General features: G+C 37.4%; 1 protein-coding gene across 1 annotated transcript in view; it reads right to left on the reverse strand.

The window, feature by feature from the left end:
* LOC306988932 (uncharacterized protein) overlaps positions 1-22062 on the reverse strand; it is a 198748-nt gene that overhangs the window by 132792 nt on the left and 43894 nt on the right. The window contains exons 26-32 of the mRNA XM_079594151.1: positions 21850-22020; positions 21316-21489; positions 19740-19910; positions 19417-19587; positions 17773-17946; positions 17434-17604; positions 17122-17292 (exon numbers count right to left, since the gene is read on the reverse strand). Coding sequence (XP_079450277.1) covers positions 17122-17292; positions 17434-17604; positions 17773-17946; positions 19417-19587; positions 19740-19910; positions 21316-21489; positions 21850-22020 — 1203 coding nt within the window. The remainder of the gene's footprint in view (positions 1-17121; positions 17293-17433; positions 17605-17772; positions 17947-19416; positions 19588-19739; positions 19911-21315; positions 21490-21849; positions 22021-22062) is intronic.

The raw sequence follows: 22062 nt of genomic DNA on the forward strand, positions 1-22062 counted from the left end.
CATCATAAACAGACTCTACATGGCTCTGGGGGGTTAAGAAAGGCCTTCTGAAGCGAAGTGATGCTTTTGTGTAAGAAAAATATCCATATTTAACACAGTATAAAGTAAAATATCTATCTTCCATCACACAGCCTTCCGTTACGAAACTTAAGCGTTTCGAACTCCGTTACGAACTTACAAAAAAAACTTAACTGACGTATGACGTCGGACGTAGCATAAGCATTTTGAACTGCGAGAGGCGTTACACTTTCTTCGTAGTTGAATACTGAAGGCAGTCTGGAGGAAGCTAGATATGTTACTTTATAAACGTTTCAATATAGATAATTTTCTCACAAAAACCCATCGATTTGCTTCAGAAGGCCTTTATTATCCATTTTCCCCCATTTCATTTTAAAGTGAACTAATGCTTTAATGAAAATTTATTTTCCACATATAGATGTATCAAAGGTAAATTAAGCTCACTTTAATACCACAAAGTGACATTTACTCACCTCATTGTACAGTTTGAGTCACGTATCACGTTTCTGAGCTGCTTTGAGTCTCCTATAGTATTGTTTTTCAGATCAAGTTCAAGTAAAAACTGCAGTGCGCTTGTGTTTGTCAAAGACTGAGTTAAAGAAGAAACATCGGTAATGCCACAGTTCTTTAGACTAGAAAGAGGCAAACAGAATCACAAAACAAATCATAATGAATAATTGTAAAAAATAATAATAATAATTATGATGATTATGATAATTAAGCATTATGATGTTCCTCACCTCAATCTCTCCAGTTTACAGTGTGAATCCTTCAGGACGTCACATAAGTGCTTTACTCCTGTGTTTCTAATTTGATTCCCACAGAGGTCCAGATCTCTCAGGTGTGATGGGTTTGATTTCAGAGCTGAAGCCAGATTGATACACTGTTTCTCTGTAATACTGCACTCAAACAGACTGAAGGCAGAAATTTAAATGCATCATGTTACATTACTTTTTTTAGATTTGTCACTTCTATCTCGGTTTACACCAAATGTGTCAGATTTTAGCATATGTAACTAATTTATAGCCACCAAGTTTCAAATGCTTCAGAGTTTAATGTTCTTTATACTGAGACACATGCTGAACAATCAGAAGCCAATAGCTAATTTGTTAACAGGATATTTCAATCCTTCTTTTACTGAGGAAATGCCAGAAGAAGCACTGCTATAAAGGATGTAAATTGAGTCTGATGTCTTAAAATAAAATAAATAGTACTCTTTAAATCACACAGTATCTGATTCACAGTATAATGACACTAACTGTAGTTTCTCCAGTTTGCATTCTGGGTTCATCAGTAGATCGCTGAGGTTTTTAACTCCAGAGTCTCCTAGTTCATTCTCACTCAGGTTCAGCTCTCTCAGGTGTGATGGATTTGATTTCAGAGCTGAAGTCACAGAAGAACAACCTTCATCTGTCATTGTACAGCCTCTTAACCTGCATTTAGAGAAACAAGAAAAAGCAAATTTTTCATTCGGTTTCATTTAAATGACAAAAAACTTTTTTTTCTTCTATGTGAATGTTATTGACCTCAATCCCTCCAATCTACAGTGTGAATCCTTCAGTGCGTCACATAAGTGATTCAATCCTGTGTTTTTTAGTTCATTCCTATTGAGGTCCAGCTCTCTAAGGTGAGATGGGTTTGATTTCAGAGCTGAAGTCAGACTGAGACACTGAGTCTCTGTGATACTGCATTCATACAGACTGAAGACAAAAAGAGAAAAGACAATAGTTCAGATCCATGTTAAGTTCAAGTGTGAGTAAATATACACTTTATCTGCTCTACAGTATAATGTTATTAACTGTAGTTTTTCCAGTTTGCATTGTGGATTCATCAGTAGATCACTGAGGTTTTTCACTCCAGAGTCTCCTAGTTTATTCCCGCTCAGGTCCAGCTCTCTCAGGTGTGATGGGTTTGATTTCAGAGCTGAAGTCACAGCAGAACAACCTTCATCTGTCATATCACAGCAGCTCAATCTAAAAACAGAAACAGCGCAAAATAGCATTAGAAAAAGAGGATAAAATAAGACTATTTACGTAAATTACGTAAAGCCACAAAATTTATTTTAATTTATGTTTAAAATCAAGATAGATTGTGTCAAAGCAGCTTCAATTACGGAATCTCAATTATGGAGACAATTCAGATTCTGCAGTAAAGCAGATCTAAAACACAATAGTGACATTATTTAGATCCCGAGTCAATGCACTTATGTAACAGTGTTAATGTTGCAGGATGTGACTCGGAAGATAACATTATCGTCATCCAGCCTAATATCTTATAGATAACATTACGGAAAGTGAAGTGAGGTTTAGTGATGGGTTTGTATTTATTTATGTAATTATAGTGGAACAGATGTCACTAATTTTCAAACTCTGGTTACAGCCCTGGATCAAAGTTGCAATTTTTTATTGGTGAAATAAGCCATTTACTCTAATTTTGAATAAAATCTTGAATTTGTCCTGATTCACCAATCTTGACAGAAACACAAAGCAGCTTTGATCTCAAATCAATCTTGTGTTAAAGGTGTTAAAACCTGCAAACAGAACTTTCAATAAGTGACTAAATTGATACCTTTATATCTCATCCTTTCCAATCACCCTAATATCTGTCTACTTGAACCTATACCCACTCATCTCCTTCAAGCCATTTCTTCTTCAGTTGTACCCACACTCACTCACATCATCAACACCTCTCTTCACACTGGTACCTTTCCCACAGCATTTGCACAGACTCCAATTACACCACTGCAAGAAATCCAGGACTTCTAGAAAATTACAGACCGGTATCGCTTCTTCCATTCATTGCTAAGACACTTGAATGCGTCATGTTCAACCAAGTCTCTTCCTTTCTTACACAGAACAACCTCATGGACAACAACCAGTCGTTTTTCAAAGGTGGACACTCAACTGAGACTGCCCTGCTCTCGGATACTGAGGCTCTGAGACTGGCAAGAGCAGCTTTCAAATCAGTACTCGTCTTGCTGGATCTGTCTGCTGCTTTTGACAGTTAACCACCAGATCCTACTGTCAACCCTCATGACGAAGGGCATGATCTCAGGTAGGTCTTTCAGGAGGGTTGAGGTGTCTAAGTCGCAACATCTAGCTACTGTGGTGCCTCAGGGCTCAGTGCTTGGACCACTTCTCTTCTCCATCTACATGTCATCACTAGAATCATTCAGAAACAAGGTTTTTCCTATCACTGCTATGCTGATGACACAAAACTCTGCCTCTCATTCCAACCAGATGATCTGACTGTAGCTGCTCACACCTCAATCTGCCTGAGAGACATTTCTTTGAAGGACCCCCAAGGTAAATAAGTAATAAATTAATGATTTTTGTATTTCCATTTAAAAATACAAAAGCAAGAAAACAAATTATGTAAAAGTACAAGGACAGAATAGAGAGATCATCATATATTCCACCAGATTGCAAAATATTATTGCAAACTCTTCATGAGATATTTAGTATAACATTCTCAAAGTACAAGTATAAAGTACATACAAATTATTGTATGTGAATGCTGCTGACCTCAATCTCTCCAGTGTACAATGTGTGTCCTTCAGTACGTCACATAAGTGTTTCACTCCTGTGTTTTTAATTGGATTCCCACTGAGGTCCAGCCCTCTCAGGTGTGATGGGTTTGATTTCAGAGTTGAAGTCAGGATGAGACACTGTTCATCTGTTATACTACAATTCCACATACTGAAAACAGAAAAAGAAAGAAAATAGGTCAGACCACATAGGGTTTTGGAAAATGTGTCTGTCATCTCTGACAGATTTGTCATTTTAAATATACAAATACCACAAATTCTGACAAAAAAATGTGAAGAAACATTATTTGCATTAATATTTTTGCAGACTAACGTTGCTCTAACTAAAACAAACGTTGCAATTATCTTTTATTTTTCTAACACTGTCTATATTATCTAGTTGTATATAATTGTAGCTTAAGTTGTTTTTAGCAGTGTTTAGTTCAAGCAGTGGGTGAAATGCGTGTCCTGTCAGGCTTCCAGAAATCTAATTCAATTTTGACTGTGTATACTGTATAAAGCATTTCAGTGGAGAAGAATAGTGACCAAAAGTGAATGATAAAGACCGTCAAACACTAAGGATTGTGCCCAAACAACACAGAACTAGTGCAGCTAAGCGACAGCAAACCTCAATATTCACTTTAATCGTCGTGCTTCCATGCAGAAACCGCTCTCATGAGTGCACCGCTGTTTTTTGAATTCTCAGCTGTAATGGATTGGATTGGATTGAATGAGCTCTTTCTCATGAGTAAATGTTGCTCGGCCTGTATCATTACTAGTAGTCATGTAACCTGTTCAATTATGTAAGATACTCACTTGAATGTGTTGAGTTGACAGTGTTTATCCTGCAGCAGAGCAGCGATCTGATTCACTCTTGTGTCTCCTAGTTTATGTAAACTCAGATTCAGCTCTCTCAGGAGTAACGGGTTTTTACCCTCAATTCCAATTAAATACTGACAGGCTTCATTTGCAGCAGGACCCAAAAATCTGCAGAAAGGAATTTAAAGCAGGATCCAATTCAGTGTGCATTGCATTACAAAACATGTTAAGATTATCAAACATTGTTTGTAATACGTTCTAGTTACTTTTAACAGTTTTACGTTAAATATAAATATATATATATATATTTTTAAAACAGTCACAATTAAATCAAAGAAAATCAGCGTTACTACAAACTACAAAAAAGGAAGACAGAGACGTCCCACAGAGCAAAAGGGCACAATTTCACTAGATCACGATTCTCAAACATGGACAAATTAGTGTCTCAATATCTTTCTAGCTTTTAAGCAGGAGATGCATTGGGACTAGCTTGTGACAGCTAAGCATTCATAGTGACTTCACTTATTGATCTTTTGAAGCTGGCTCTTCCTATCCTTATGGAGCAAAATTCACCAAGCGTTGGATTGTTCATCTATTAATAGGGAACATGATCTGTGTTTAGTTTTACTTTACTGATGTCTGGGTTGATACAACAGTAATCCTATTCATTATGAAAGGAAGTTCTCGGTTACTAGAGTAACCCTCATTCCCCTGAAGGAGGGGACGAAGACTTGGGAGACTTGGTCTCACTTGGGAGCCACAATCACTTCTGAGTAGTAAAGAAAAGGCCAATGAGAATTGTCCAGTAGAATTCGCATGGCCTGCCAGTCCTTCGGACATACAGGCATATAAGGTTTATGAGGAGCCGAGACAGTGGCCTGGCATTCAGCGAGCAGTTCAAGGTTGTGAAGGACGAGGCTTAATCCCCAGAGATCAGCTCTTTGCTCAAATATCTGTTTTGGGTTTCATCAATCACAAGCACTACAAAAATTAAATTGCTGTGATTAATAGGATTACAATTAAACAAGTTCTACAAGCTGGTGAACCATCTCACAAACTCAAGTCTGAAGTCTGCTTTGTATGCATGAACATGGTTGAGGAGATGATGACTCCAGCAGAGATAGTAAAAAAAAAAAAATCAGTCAGACTTTGTTTAAAGGAACAAGGAGGAATTCTCGACATAACAACACCTGAGGTTTTGGTAGTTAAACGGAGGCATTAAGCTATTGAAAAATGAGCACTATCAGATGCAATTGCTCTTTAAGGGTGAGAGACCAGACTTGCCAAAAAACAAACCTTGTGCAGACCACTGACTCAAATCCATAGCATCGTCTTTGCCCTGCAAGATTTCAGAATACTTCTCTGAATGAGCATCTCCTGATTTCAATTATTGAATGAAATTCCACTTTTTCAGAGCAGCCTCCTCGCCTGGATTTGAGAACTTTGGGCTCAAGTACCTTGGGTTCACAAGGTGATGGTAAGTCTAATCAAGGCACAGTGAAGTAGAGGTCCCCTTACGAAAAAGAAGTATACTTCAAGTTCATTTTATGAAGTATACTTAAGTAATGTTCAAGTATATTTTTAAGTATACATTATGTATTAGTATACTAATGTCAATATGTACTAGTAGTAAACTTGTAAGTGTACTATTTTAATACCGCTTGGGACTAAATTGGCCCACTTGAAGTATATAAAAGTATATGTTTAAGTGTACTATACGTGTAACAGTAGTAATCTTTAAGTGCACTCATTTGTACTTCAAGTGAACTTATGGGTATACTAGTAGTTTACTATTTTAATACTTGTAGCACATTTTTAGTTTATGAAAGTACACTTTGAAGTACACTCTCAGTAGACTACTAGTTTAGTAGTTTTATACTACAAGTTTTCTTTAAGTGAACATAACATTATACTAATAGTTTACTATTTATATATTATTTTTGCACTTGCAGTAGGCCTATACTACTAGTTCAAATGTAATTTTTTTATACTTGAAAAATACCTTTAACTGTTCTTTACTTCGAAAAATATTTTATTAGCTTCATGCATCCTTTTTTATCAACACTTGAATGTTGGTAAGTTTCATAAAGAAAGGCAACATTTTAAACAAAAATGTTGAGAAAATCAAATTTTTGTCAAAGACTACGCCTTGATCAGATTCAGAACGATGATCAAAACACAGATGGAGTAGATCGAGTCCAACAACCCCAAAGCTTCACAGTCGTTTTCTCTTCATGAGTTACGCTTCATTTCATTTGGAAACATTAAGCAGTTTTGATTTACACGCTGTTTAATGTTTGATGATCACGCTATTTTACATTTGCGTGAGCAATCTTCTATTACTTGTTTCAGCTTCTTCTTCTCCTGTTTTGATCCAGAGATTCTGTACTAACATGTGTCATAGCGCCCCCTACCGTATAACAGTGAAAAAAATGGATAGCTGAAAATTTCAGTCAATAGTGGGGAAAGAGTAAAGTAGAATTAAAGTAAATTCCTATGTACACTACCAGTGGACTAGCCTACACAAAAATTCAGATACGCAGAATTAGAAACATATCTGTTTTATGTCAACATTTTAATCAATATTTTCAAACAAGGTAAGTTTCATGAGACTGTATATGAAAAAATATGTTAAAAAAAAGAAAGTATATTTAATATGCAACTCGATCAAAAGAGTTAAAAAAACTACAAGCCAAGTATTACTTTGAATACTTAATTATCCTTTTAAGTAAATCTCGATCAAAAGATTGAGTACAAGTACAGGCCAATTATACTTGGACTTTTCTCTCAGTATAAGTCAAGTACACTTAAGTGTCATTTTAAGTATATTTCTGAGAAGTATATAAAATGTAGACTGAAAGTATGCTTTCTTATTTTTAGTTGAAAAGAACGAAGTATACTAATAGAACACTTGAATAAACTTATTCTTTGTAAGAGTAATTATTATTGCTGTGTACAAGATCAGGTTCAGTTCCATGATTATTTGATTTACTCGCTATTCCACCATGAAAGCTTGTTACTATATAAACTTGAACATGTTAGTTTATAAGACAGTGTGTAATATGTTTTTTAAATAAGCTACTCAATCATAATAGTAAACACAAGTACAAGCCAAGAATACTTAGAATACTTAATTATACTTTTAAGTATATCTCGAACAACAAGTATAGGCCAAATATACTTAGACTTTTCTGTTAGTATAAGTCAAGTATATACTTTATGAGAAGTACATAAAGTATATTTCTGAGAAGTACATAAAAGGTAGACTGAAAGTTTACTCTTTCAGTCTAAACTAAACTTATTTTTAGTTTAAAAGTAGTATACTAATTGCACACTTGAATAAACTTCTTTTTCGTAAGGGTCTTCACGGGTCCACTTGGATCCGAAAACCCGGGTCCAAAACTCAGACGAGTGTCTCGGACACGGGTCGGGTTCGGTATTAGTGGCTTCGGGTCTCGGGTAATTTAAAATAAATATGCCTTTTCCAAATGGACCCGAGAAGACCCGAATTGTGCTTTTTTTAAATAAAATAAAACAAACAGGGCGCGCTTTCATGGTCTCCGTCGCGTGAACTGGAGCGCGTCGAACTGAAACACAGTGTATAGCCTCACAGTCACAGACATGATGAAAATTTCTAGGCTATATAAAGCTCGAAATGTCAAATTTTAAACTAAAAAATTAGAATCGAAAGCAAATACCGGTTTATTAATAAAGAAGTGTTTTCTGTGTCGGCTGCAAAGATGATGAAGTTGATGAAGTTGAACGCGGCAGAGAGAAATGCACATTTCATACGGATTAGTTTTCTTTCGTTTTGAATTGTTCTGTTTAAAAGTATGATTTCAAGCGTTCTGTAGATAATAGATGTATTTCTCAGGTCTGTGAGGCAAGTAGGCTATGCTGAGTTTCGGTTCATTTATGAGACGAGCTCCGGCGCCCGTGTCGTCGTGATTTCTATTAGCCTACTTAGTATTTATTAAATCCAGGCAATTGGTTGATGAAACATTGATTACAATTAAGATACAATTAATACAAAACGAAATTCACTTTAAAGAAAGGCTTTGTGCTTTCTGTTTGAGGTCTCTGTGAAAGTTTTAAAGCAGACGTTTGCCGATTTCAGAGCGGTCGTGTCCGTAACCGAGAACTGTCATGTCCTTACATTGTTTTTTCCCCATAAATGCAAACACGAAAAATAAAATAAAATGAATATTTTATGTTCTGTGGAGAGCAGTAGCTTGGAGAGCTTACATTAGTAAGCTACAGGACATCGTCTTTCAAAACATGACCAGCACAAAAGAGAAAACAAATTAATGCGTCTCTGTCCCCAGCACTTCTGAAAATGCTCTTCCGAATGCGTCTCTGTCCCCAGCACATGTCAAACCAAACTGACGCCCATGGATGTAAATGCCGTTTACGTTCGGGTCCAGTCGGGTTCGAAAGGAAATGCCGTCAGGTAGGGTCGGACTCGGGTCTAATTTTATCGGGTCTGTTTCGGGTCGGGTTTTTCTTAAAAAAAAAAAAAAAATTACGCACGTCGGGTTCGGGTAAGTAGTGATTCGGGGCGATTCGGGTCGGGTACAGTTTTTAGGACCTGAGAATACCTCTACAGTGAAGATCATACAACCTAATTTTGATGTTGACGATGGCTTGGCAAGTGTGGACAGAGGCATCCCAGCTTGTAAAGGAAGCCAGGGATCTAAGCAGTACTGGGAAGCTCTGTTTGCACAAATTCATCACCAACAGCAAAAAGGTGATCACCACAATTCCAAAGTAGGTGAAGAATAACAAATTTTAAGAATCTATTTCATTTGAGGTATAAATGATGATTATTGAGTTTCCTGCAAGACCTGTTTTTCTTACCATTGTAAGTTAACCCTTTAGGCGCCCGAGGTTTTTTTCCTAAAACGTTCGACTTTGACATAGTAATTTCAAAAGGCTGTATCTTAAAAGTGATAAAAGATAGAGACTTTTTGTAAATTAGAGAAATATTAAGGATGACCCAAAGTTTATGTATGGATTACATTTTCCCATCTACTTTGCATATTATGACGTCATATGTTGGAGGTCATCTTGGACTATATAATTTTCATGAAAAGTCGCATGTTTTAATGATAAAAAGCAGCACTTCTTACCCCCCAAAATGTCCCTCACCTTCTGTATGCTATATTGCACAATACTGAATGCTCAGGTAAATATTAAGTAGTAAACAAACTGTGTAAATCATTACTAATAAATGGTAGAAACAAACCGAATGCATGTAGTGGTTGGCCTTTTGCTGTAGAGATTTTCCATGTACTACATACAGTAGGCACTCTGATTCCATGTATGGGGCACATATATATTACATTTACATTTATGCATTTGGCAGACGCTTTTATCCAAAGCGACTTACATTGCATTTCAAGCTTCACATTTACATTCTTATCAATTCTTGCTTTCCCTGGGAATCGAACCCATGACCTTGGCGTTGCAAGCGCCAACGCTCTACTGTTTGAGCTACAGGAAAGCATTCCATATGACACACAAACACAAGTAGACAAGACCTGTTTAGTTCAAAAGCTCACTCGTGTCACACCGCCTCTGCTCCTGCTACGGGCAGCGCGGGCGCGTCCAGATCTGCCTTGCGCGCCGAGTGCACACAGCTCGTACTACTGTCATTGTCATTGCGACTCCCCACCCTGCCTCCACGTTGCCCCCTAACTGTCCTATGAATACTTCGACCTCGTCTAACATACCCAGTGGCATTAGACAAAGTCTCCACCACAATACTGTCGCCGCGATTGTGGAGAGGCACACGGTCAGAAGACAAAGCTACATATAGCGCGGTAAAAATCTCCAGATCGTTCCCCACAACACTAACACGCCTGCTAACTTCGCGATGAACACTCCGACCCCGGGAAACATTGTTCCCACCACTGACATTGGGCAAAGGACCATCTACATTGGGCAAAGGACCATCTACATTGGGCAAAGGATTCACCGTTTGTGCTTGGTGTAACGTACGGGCTATACTTTCACTTTCAGAATCACCGTCATCTTCTGAAGGCAGATATTTCCCTTCAGAACCAGGGTCCGCGAATAGAAGACCCAACACTTCATTGCGGGAAAGCTTTATTTATGCCATTAGATAATAATAATAATAATCATATGCAAATACCCGCTGACGTTGATAATATTACTCTGATAAAATTGCTCACTCGCACACTAGCTCCGCTTTTGTTCGCGTTGATTCAATGCGCTCTAGCTCGAAGATTTTGTATAGAAGCATGACTTTTTTTTGAGTCTGGGATGAAGTATGACATGTCTGCCAAATTTGACACCCTATTTGACAAAATCGGCCGTTTTATTCAGTGCCGCATCTTGTCGAGTAAACTCGACCGTGGCGCCTAGAGGGTTAAATGAGTCAGATCATTGAGACTCTCACCTTTTGTTCTGCAAATGGCTTTCAGCGCCCAAATGGCTTTCGGAGCCGTTTGCCCAAGCCCATCGGAGCCCAAGCCCATTTGCCTTTTGTTCTGCAAATGGCTTTCGGAGCCCCTGGCCCAGACGTTGAATCGTTAAGCTGATTGGATTAGAGTGTTATGCTGATTGGATCTGTTTTCTCTTGAGCAAGCCAGATAACCTGCGAAACCGGTTTCCCTACTTTTGTATGCTTTGTTTGAATTTGTCTCCACCCCCAGAAGTCCCTCCTCCTAAATGTATATAAATTGCAATGTATATTGTTACAGTTCAGACTGTTTGGACAACCTGCAGATACGCTCAAAGATTAACTTCTGCTTGAATGTGATTCCAACGTCTCCTGGTCTCTGCTTAGAAGGAAAAGTTTACAACAGAGGAATGTACAGATGGTGCGACTGACTTTTATCTGTTATTTAGGTGAACCTAAAGAACAGAGGGCACATGGAATCCAATGGTGCTTCAGAAATGTTATAATTAAAACTGATGCCTCTCTTAACACACAGAGTTGTTTTATTGCTATATGTGGCAATGTATGTCAACTGCATAGGGATCAAGTTACCAACTACATTGCTGCAAAGAGAGAGTTCCTGGAGTTGATGAAGTGAATGGACCAATAAAGTTTGAAAGAGTTAGGCTGAACCTTTTTAATGACCCCTCCTGCTTCCAGTCACATTGGTGGTATCTGGGAGAGACAGATTCGGACTGTATAGTGTACTCTGGTCTGTTCTAGACTAGTCTAAGACTGGACAGTTCTTCCTTAAAAATGTTTATGTATTAAGTAAAGGCGATCGTGAATAGTCGACAATTGACCTCAGAACACAATGATCCAGTGGGTCCAGAAACATTGATTCCAAATCATAAACAAGTCCACTATCAATGCATCACCTACTGGAGAGTTTGTAAGGGAGGATCTCTATCTTAAGAAAAGATGGAAGAGAGTTCAGTTAATGGCAAATTAATATTGGACCATGTGGAGTAAGGCAGCTAAGAACTAAATGTAATAACCGCAGGAGAAATTATGATATGATAATGATATGATATTATTATGTTCCAAGATGACTTGGCTCACTAAATCAGCGGAAGCTAGCCCAAGCGGGTGATGTCTACCCAGGAACTGATGAAAGGGGGTGAGACTACTTAAACTTCTTGTTAGTGATGCAAGGCTAGATAACAAGGGTGCACACTGTTGAGGGTAGACGTGACTGAGTTGTCATGAGCAGATGTAAACACTCAGGAGAAGTTAGATGAGTTTGAACAGATGGAATATTTTTATTTACTCCAATTAAGGCCAAAAAAAGGCAATAAAAATTAACAAACAAAAAATAAACATACTATTTAGTAAATAAAGTAAATTGACATGCGTCAAATTTTTTTTTCCAAATTTTGCAGTTTCTTAGAAATTGACCTTTGCACAAGCCACTATACAGAGAGCATTGACATACTTCTGTCCTCTCACCACCTGCCCCTCCTGAAAGAGTGAAGCTATTAGTCTTTATAGGCATGAAGGCACCCCTGAAATTGGCACATACCAACACAATATTACAATACAGGGGTGCCTCAAATGAATAGGCCATACATGCTTAAAAACAGCCAAAATGCTACATCTATTGATCTAGAAAATACATAATATTATTTATATGGACCCAGCTAACATTTGGCAAAGCCACAAGTCATATTAACAACAAAAAAAAATAATAACTCAAAATCCGGGTCACTTCCTGTTGACACGGAAGTCATAGCCTCATTTAAACCCCACCATTGCGGCAAAAATTCCTTAACACCAACAAACAGGAGTCGCCAGTAAGACACAAAGAGGGTATGTCAAAGCTATGTTCCTTTTAAACTAAATAAACAGATACATAATTAACGAAAACAAGTGTTGCATGGTTATTATAACAGGATATGTTTGTGAAGTAAATGGCATGGTTTTAAACAGTAAAATATGGATTGATAGAAGTAGCTACGTATATAGCATATAAATCACCGTAGCATTAGATGTTAAAAGTGTGCACACGAATTCTACGGGATTTCTGTGAGGGTTTTGATGAAAGGCTAAGTTAATGGCTGATTTGAAACAGTATGAAGATTAACAGAACACATTGACACGCTAGACAAACAAATAAAGGCAACATTTGCACTCAGTCCTTGTGAACTGGCATAGGTAGCGTATCGCTGCCGTGATGGTAGCTATGCGCCCCGTCACACACACACAAGTCAGTCTACCTAGAAAGATTTTATAATGCTTGTGATTTCTACACTCAACAGTTTTTATCTGAATAAGATTTATTTTTTTCTTAAAGATTGAAGTGGAACAGGAAGTGAGGTACAATTAACCCAATTTGTGCAAAAGGCTCAAGTGATGTGAGTCTGGACAGAGTATGTACTGCGAGTGTTCGCTCGGACCACGCCCCCTTTCCGACATGTTGCGACATGCCCTAGCTTGCAGAGAACGGCTGTCAGTTTAGTTTCAGTTTCATCAGTTTATTAGTTAAGCTTCAGATTGTGTTCGTGTGCGTCAGTGATCACAAGTAAGTTACAATTATATCATATAGATAAGTTAATATTAGCGATATTATTATGGTTGAGTTTACAGTCAGTGATAGCCTTTATCTCTGTTGTATGTGTAGCTTGTATGGCATTCTTATTGTGGTTCGCTTTTCATGACATGTTTAGCACTGTTTATTTAAGTGAATAAGGAGAGTTATTAGCCTCAATTGTGTTTATGTTAGTTAACATATATGTTTATTTCCTTTCTTTTAGAACCACACTTACACTGTAAAGTTCATAATAAATAGTGCCTGTGCATCTGTATTTCAAAGTATATATAAAAACCTTCAACGAATATTCCTGCCTTCCGTGTCCTGACTAGACACCCCATATTGGTGACTAACTTTCATAACCAGTAGAGCCCCATTACACAATTATATTTTATTTTATTCCCATTCTGCTTTTGTATGTCACTTCCTGTTTTGTCATCCACATGAAGAGATGTTAGGATGTTATCATCGCAAGGTTTAATGGGTTTCTCTTTATGATCATAAGCTTTCCAATCAAGGAAATTCTAGATACAAACCCCTTCTCTTTACCGACAAGCAGGCAAAAGTGTTCTATCGTTTTGGTGTACGATGTTAGTGTACGGTGTTGCTGTTAAACATCTGTGGGGGAAAAACTCAGCCTTCATTTGTGACTAAGGGTGACATGAAATAATACAAATAAATAATATGCATGTGAATTATTTTAACACATCCCACCTCAGTGTCTTCAGATGACAGTTTGGATCCTGTAGTAAATCATTGAGCTCCTTCACTCCTGATTGTCCAGGATCGTTTCCTGTGAGATCCAGCTCTATCAGGTGTGAAGGGTTTGATCTCAGAGCTGAAGCCAGAGCTTTATAACCTTCTTCAGTAATACTGCCGTTTGAAAGTCTACAGAAAAGATTTTTTTTGAGAAAAAAAAACTATTATAAAATTAATATCGATGAACGTTACATCGTAAAACCTCAAACACTATTTATTTTCTCTTCTGGTCAGAGAAGGTCTGGTCTGGTCAGTCATTTTAACTTTGAATAAAAGAGAACAATATTATTAAAACCAAACAATGGTTCATTAAACTCACCTGAGCTTCTCCAGTGTGCAGTTTGCATTTTCTAATCCATTCTGGAGTTTCTTCACTCCTGAATCCTGCAGATTATTGTTGCTCATGTCAAGCTCTTTCAGACTGGAGTTTGATCTCAGGACTACAGCGAGAGCTGAACAGCTTTCCTCTGTTAGACCACAATTACACAGCCTAAAATGATGAACATGAGAGGGAGAAATTATACACACAATGTACTTGAAATTGATTCTAAACCTACTTTTAATGAATGCGCACTAAATAAAGCTAAGAAAATGCACCAGCGGACTTCCGTAGGAAACTATATAATTTTAGATTAGACAGACACATTCTTGTAATGTTTTATAAAAGTCTCTTCCAGAGTGTTCTGTTCTTTGACCTTATTTGCGTGTTTGGCAACATGCATGTTAAGGGCCAAAAGAGACTGCAGCGTATGATCAAGATGGCCAGTAAGATCATCGGACTTGAGCAGGTGTCGGCAGCTCAGCTGTACAATTATCTTATCTTAAAAAAGACTGACCAAATCCTCAATGACCCCACTCACTCTCTCCATCATAAGTTTATGAGAAGTGATAGGTCAACTGGTAGAATTTTACAGCAGAGAATTAGAACAGAAAGGTACAATAAATAATTTGTACCTACAGCGTTCAGATTGTATAATGATCAAGCACATTGCAAGCTATCAAATTTTTTGCTACCAGATAATAATAGTAATTTTTCACTTTAGATGTTTGATTGTGATTGTAATTTCTGCAGTATTGCAGCATTTATCTCATTATAAATATATATATATATGTTTACTGGTTTGACTGTGGTGTCTATGTTTTTAGAGAATATGTTGAGACAAGGGCATGTAATGAATGACCACATGAATTTCTGCTTGTGGGGTAATAAAGTTTACCTTGCCAATATTAAGCGATTACAGAGGATTAAAGCGTTTTGGTCACTTCTCTAAGCTTCTTTAAATGTACAATAAGAAATTAACAAAATACTCACATCAGTGTGTTGAGTTTACAGTGTTTATCCTGCAGTAGAGCAGCGATCTGATTCACTCGTGTGTCTCCTAGCTCATGTTCACTCAGATTCAGCTCTCTCAGGAGTAACGGGTTTTTACCCACAATTTCTCTAACATACTGACAGGCTTCATCTGTATCAGAACCCAAAAACCTGGAGAAAGAATGTAAATACATTGACATTACCATCCATACATTTTAGCTAATATAAGCGCAAAGCTTTCATAAACATATTTGACAGTTTCAGCTAAAATTGGTTTAAGACAATTGAACAATACAATATAATGTAATATAATATATATATATATTGTGACGAGTCTCCTGTTCCTGCAGTGGTAGACCGGTGGGTCTGGCTAGGAGACAGGACATCAGGACAAGGATGTACACCTGGGCAGCGTCATCGGGAGTGTGATCTGCACCTGTATATAAGCCTTGAGAATGTCGGGGTTGGGAGACTTGTTTGCGTTTGTGTTTGGTTTGGTTTGTTGATGTTCTCGTTTGTATTTACTTTGAGCCTGGTTCTGTCTAACATTTTAACATCGTTTGTTAGACAGAAATTGTTAGTTGTTGAGTTTTCATTTTACATATTTTTCTACTTACGTTAATAAATCTTTTGTTGCAACCTCACCAATCTTTATGTCCTCCACTTATTTGTCACGGCTTTGAGCCGGTCGTGACAATATATATACCGTATATACCCGAATATAAGACGACCCTGAATATAAGACGACCCCCCATTTCCAGACTTATTTTTGTGGAAAAAATCTGGTTTTCAACAGAAAATAATTTTATTTGAAAATAAAAGCTCTCGCTCTCTCGCTCTCTCGCTCTGCGTCCCTCGCGCGCACCTCTCTTTCTCTCGCTCGCTCGCTCTGCGTCTCTCGCGCGCACCTCTCTCTCTCTCTCTCTCTGCGTCTTTCGCGCTGCAGAGAGGAGCAGCGTTTTAATTCAGTTAAGCACAGATATTATGTTGCTTTCTCTAATTTTACATGCAAGTATTGCCAAAATCACAGCACAGATATTGTTTTTATCTTATGTGTATTTGATTTCATCAGACGACGGCTCGATTATCAGGATTTTTGTGCAGATTAACATCTTGGAAGGGAAAGCTGGTTTTGTCATAATGGGTCGCGTTTCAGTCACTATTTCATATCAATTCGTTCTTTCTCCCTTTCCCACCATGATTTTGTCTATATCGCGAATATAAGACGACCCCCCATTTTTCAGCCTATTTTTAGGACAAAAACCTCGTCTTATATTCGGGTATATACAGTATATAAATAAAAACTCACCTCAGTGTCTTCAGTTGACAGTTTGGATCCTGTAGTAAATCATTGAGCTCCTTCACTCCTGATTGTCCAGGATCATTTCCTGTGAGATCCAGCTCTATCAGGTGTGAAGGTTTTGATCTCAGAGATGAGGCCAGAGCTTTATAACCTTCTTCTGTAATACTGCAGTCTGAAATTCTACAGAAAAGAGGTTTAAAATAACAAAATCTCTTATACAATTTATATTAGTGACCATGTTTTATTCTGTAAAACCTCAAATACCCCATTTTCTCTTCTCATCAGAGAAGGTCTGGTCTGGTGACAAAAGCATGTATTTTCGTTTTTCTTTAGTTTACTACAGTAATTCTAACTTTGAACACAAGGGAACAATATTATTAAGACCACTCACCTGAGTTTCTCCAGTGTGCAGTTTGTATTTTCTAATCCGTTCTGGAGTTTCTTCACTCCTGAATCCTGCAGATTATTGTTGCTCATGTCAAGCTCTTTCAGACTGGAGTTTGATCTCAGGACTGTAGCGAGAGCTGAACAGCTTTCCTCTGTTAGACCACAATTACACAGCCTAAAATGAACAACAGGAGGAGAATTTACAAACACAAAATACTTGATGCCACTATTAGGTGATTCCTGAAAACTGATATGGGTCATCTGATTTATTTAAGATATTTAAATGTTTAATAAAAACAAAACTTAAAATACTTACATCAGTATGCTGAGTTGACAGTGTTTATCCTGCAGTAGAGCAGCGATCTGATTCACTCGTGTGTCTCCTAGTTCACGTTCACTCAGATTCAGCTCTCTCAAGAGTAACGGGTTTTTACCCACAATTTCTCTAACATACTGACAGGCTTCATCAGCAGCAGGACCCAAAAACCTGGAGACAGTGGAAATACATTGATATATTTTATTTCCACAAGCTTGTGAAACGGCTTTCAATCATTTTTTTACTTTTATAACAGTATTTTTCTTTTGACAGTTTATTTATATTTCATCGAAAATGGGCTTAAGACTACTGAACATTATTTATTTTAAAAACACTCACCTCAGTGTCTTCAGTTGAGAGTCTGGATCCTGTAGTAAAGCATCGAGCAGCTTCACTCCTGATTGTCCAGGATCATTTCCTGTGAGATCCAGCTCTATCAGGTGTGAAGGGTTTGATCTCAGAGCTGAAGCCAGAGCTTTATAACCTTCTTCAGTAATACTGCAGTTCGAAAGTCTACAGAAAAGAGGTTTTGAAGTAAATCGATCATAAAAGTAATTTTAGTGAACACTGTATAAAACCTCAAATTCACTTAATTTACTCTCTCTTCTGGTTAGAGAAGTTCTGGTCTGGTGACAGGCGGGTTTCGTTACGTCACCCAGTTTCATTACGTCACTTCATGTTGTTGCTGCCGCACGGTTTGAGATTGGAGCTCCGACAATTTGATTCGTAATCAATTTCTTCTTCATACCAGTTTTATAAAGTAATAGTTTTCTGCTTTTACAGTGGGTGAACATGGAGAGAACTGTGACTTTGTATTTATCATTTCTGAAATACTTAGACAGCAAGATCCGATAACAGAACACTCTAAATTGTAATGTGGACTCAAGCACTTTCTGTAAAGCTGCTTTGAAATGATCGGTAACACTTTACTTGAAGGGGTGTGCATAAGACTGACATGACACCTTCATAATCATGACATAACACATGTCATAAATATGAAGGAGGTTTTATGCATGTTTATGACAAATGTCATTAAGTGTCATTCGCTCAATTATGACATTTATAAATTAAATATGACATTGTTTGAGATGTCTTTGTCATGACAACTTGACATAAACCAATACATCAAAACCTGTCAGTGTATTTGTTATGACAACTTGACAATACCAAGACAACATAACCTGTCATAAATATGCCTGAAAATGATTAATTATCAAACTTAAGAAACCACTTAGCTTTATGGGTTAACATTATATTAAACTGTCATGTGGTTGGTTTTGACATTGGCTGTCATGAGGCCATTATAACTGTGTCAGGAATATTTTTCGTGACCTCAACTACAGTGGTACAAATGTAATTTGTCATTAAAATGTCATTAAGTGTTAATACTCTGTCAAACAATTGTATAACAGTGTCATGTATACTTTTCTTGACCTCAACTACAGTGGTACACATTGAATATGTCATTAAAATGAAAAATATTGTAATGTTAACCCATAAAGCTAAGTGGTTTCTTAAGTTTGATAATGAATCTGCTATGTCATGCTTATGACATATTTATGTTGTCTTGGTATTGTCAAGTTGTCATTACCAAGACAGTGACAGGTTATGATGTATTGGTTTATGCCAAGTTGTCATAACAAAAGACATCTCAAACAATGTCATATATGCATTAAATATGTCATAATTGAGCGAATGACACTTAATGACAGTTGTCATAAACATGCATAAAATCTCCTTCATATTAATGATATGTGTTATGTCATGATTATGAAGGTTTCATGTCAGTCTTATGCACACCCCTTCAAGTAAAGTGTTACCAAATGATGTATATTGTGAAAAGCGCTATACAAATAAATGTGAATTGAACAGAATAACTTCTTTTCATTTTCCTTAGCGTACTGTAGGCCTACTACAGTCATTTTAAATTTGAACAAAAGAGAACAATATTACTAAAATTAAACAATGGTTCATTAAACTCACATGAGTTTCTCCAGTCTACAGTTTGTATTTTCTAATCCATTCTGGAGTTTCTTCACTCCTGAATCCTGCAGATTATTGTTGCTCATGTCAAGCTCTTTCAGACTGGAGTTTGATCTCAGGACTGTAGCGAGAGATGAACAGCTTTCCTCTGTTAGAACACAATTACACAGCCTAAAATGATCAAAATGAGAGGGAGAACTTACAAACACAAAGTACTTGATACCAACATTCAGTGATGACTAAAGAATATTGTCTTTTTGTCACTCGAGTTATTTAAGATACTTTAAATGTATAATAATAATAATAATGAACAAAATGCTCACTGGAGTGTGTTGAGTTTACAGTGTTTGTCCAACAGTAGAGCAGCGATCTGATTCACTCCTGTGTCTCCTAGTTCATGTTCACTCAGATTCAGCTCTCTCATGAGTAACGGGTTTTTACCCACAATTCCTCTAACATACTGACAGGCTTCATCTGCAGCAGGACCCAAAAACCTGGAGAGAGAATAAGTACATTGGCATTACCTGCTATACCATAGATATTATATAGAGACTAGATGCCCTATTGGCCGCTGGGCACCGAGAAATACGGCCGCCATCTTAAACCGGTCGTACTCCTAGTTTCGTTGCTTAGCAGCAGTCAGATTCCAGAGCACTGTGGAGCATTTTCCTGTTCTAATCGGCGGACCAGCGCAAATAGGGCCCGGGATTACTTTTATCAAGTAAATTTTAACATTACCGTACTTTTGGTTGTATTGTGTGAATAGAATATTACCAGATAATTGAGAAGGAGCAAGGATCTTTGATATTACTGTACTGAAATCGTAGCCAGCTAACGTTAGCTAGGCTATGTTTACTGCATCACTCGGCATGGAGAGGTTGGGTAAAGTAATAATTACAAGAGCTTCACGGTTATCAGATACAAGCATTCAACGGCCCTGCAGTATAAACATATATAATATAGGTTATTTGTGTTTGCGCACGTGATATCAGGAAGCAATGTAACGTTAATAACGTTAACGTTAGTTACCTGTGTAATACACACATGACGGCGTCGGCGATGCGCAAATCGAGTGTGTGTGTGTGTGTGTGTGTGTGTGTGTGTGTGTGTGTGTGTGTGTGTGTGTGTGTGTGTGTGTGTGTGTGTGAGAGAGAGAGAGAGAGAGAGAGAGAGAGAGAGAGAGAGAGAGAGAGAGAGAGAGAGAGAGAGAGAGAGAGAGAGAGAGAGAGAGAGAGAGAGAGAGAGAGAGAGAGAGAGAGTGTGTGTGTGTGTGTGTGTGTGAGAGAGAGAGAGAGAGAGAGAGAGAGAGAGAGTGTGTGTGTGTGTGTCACAAATCATTATTGTTTCTTCAACTTATTAAAATATCTTAACGTTACTTTACTGCAACTCTGTTTCTGCTTCTTTATCATATTTATAGTGTGTGATTTATAAAATACCTTATATCCTACATCACATATTTTGATTTTGGACGTCTGGTCACTTTATATCTTATATCAGAATATTATATTACTGTTAAGCCTACTATGAATATTAAAATATGCCGAACCATGTGTCCTGTATCATAGCTACATGAATGACATTTGCAGAAAAAAAACCCGCATGAAAATCAGTTCGGTCTTCAGTGAGTTATGATTAATTAAATGTGCTGACAGCTCATTGCTCCTGCCATACAGATTACACTGAGTGGAGCGGGTGACCGGTTTAAGATGGCGGCCCCACGGCTCGACCGCGCTAGTAGGCAGTAGCGGTCGATAGGGCGTCTATCTTATATGATGTCTATGTGCTATACGACCTGCCATTTTTTTCACAAGCTTGTCAAAGAGTTTTTGGCAATTTTCAACTACAATTTCAACTAAAAACGTTTTAAAACCATTGCACTTTAATTTTAAGAAAACTCACCTTAGTGTCTTCAGTTGACAGTCTGGATCCTGTAGTAAATCATCGAGCTCCTTCACTCCTGATTGTCCAGGATCATTTCCTGTGAGATCCAGCTCTATCAGGTGTGAAGGGTTTGATCTCAGAGCTGAAGCCAGAGCTTCATAACCTTCTTCTGTGATACTGCAGTTTGAAAGTCTAGAAAAAGTACATTATAAAAAAAATATAAAAAATGATCAACTTAATATAAATTAAAATATGTATTAAATTGTAAAGATGTTAAATGCATTTGAATATGTATAATGTTAACAAAAGAGGATTTTATGGTATTAAAATCAAATGATTGTTTCTCTTCTGGTCAGAGGGGTGGTGGTGACGACGGGGTGTTGACAGAAACATGTATTTAAATTTTTTGTTTTGTTTACTAAAGTCATTCTAATATAATGTCAACATAACATTATATTAGAACATTAATGTGAACATTAGATTTTGTTCAAATTAACTTTGAACAAAAGAGAAACATATTATTAAAATCAAACAATGGCTTGTTAAACTCACCTGAGCTTCTCCAGTGTGCAGTTTTGATTTTCTAATGCGTCCTGGAGTTTCTTCACTCCTGAATCCTGCAGATTATTGTTGCTCATGTCAAGCTCTTTCAGACTGGAGTTTGATCTCAGGACTACAGCGAGAGCTGAACAGCTTTCCTCTGTTAGATCACAATTACGCAGCCTAAAATGATCAACAGGAGAGAGAGAATTTAATTTACAAACA

The sequence above is a fragment of the Phoxinus phoxinus genome, assembly GCF_949152265.1.
Source record: "Phoxinus phoxinus genome assembly, chromosome: 20".
In the NCBI taxonomy this organism is placed as follows: Eukaryota; Metazoa; Chordata; class Actinopteri; order Cypriniformes; family Leuciscidae; genus Phoxinus; species Phoxinus phoxinus.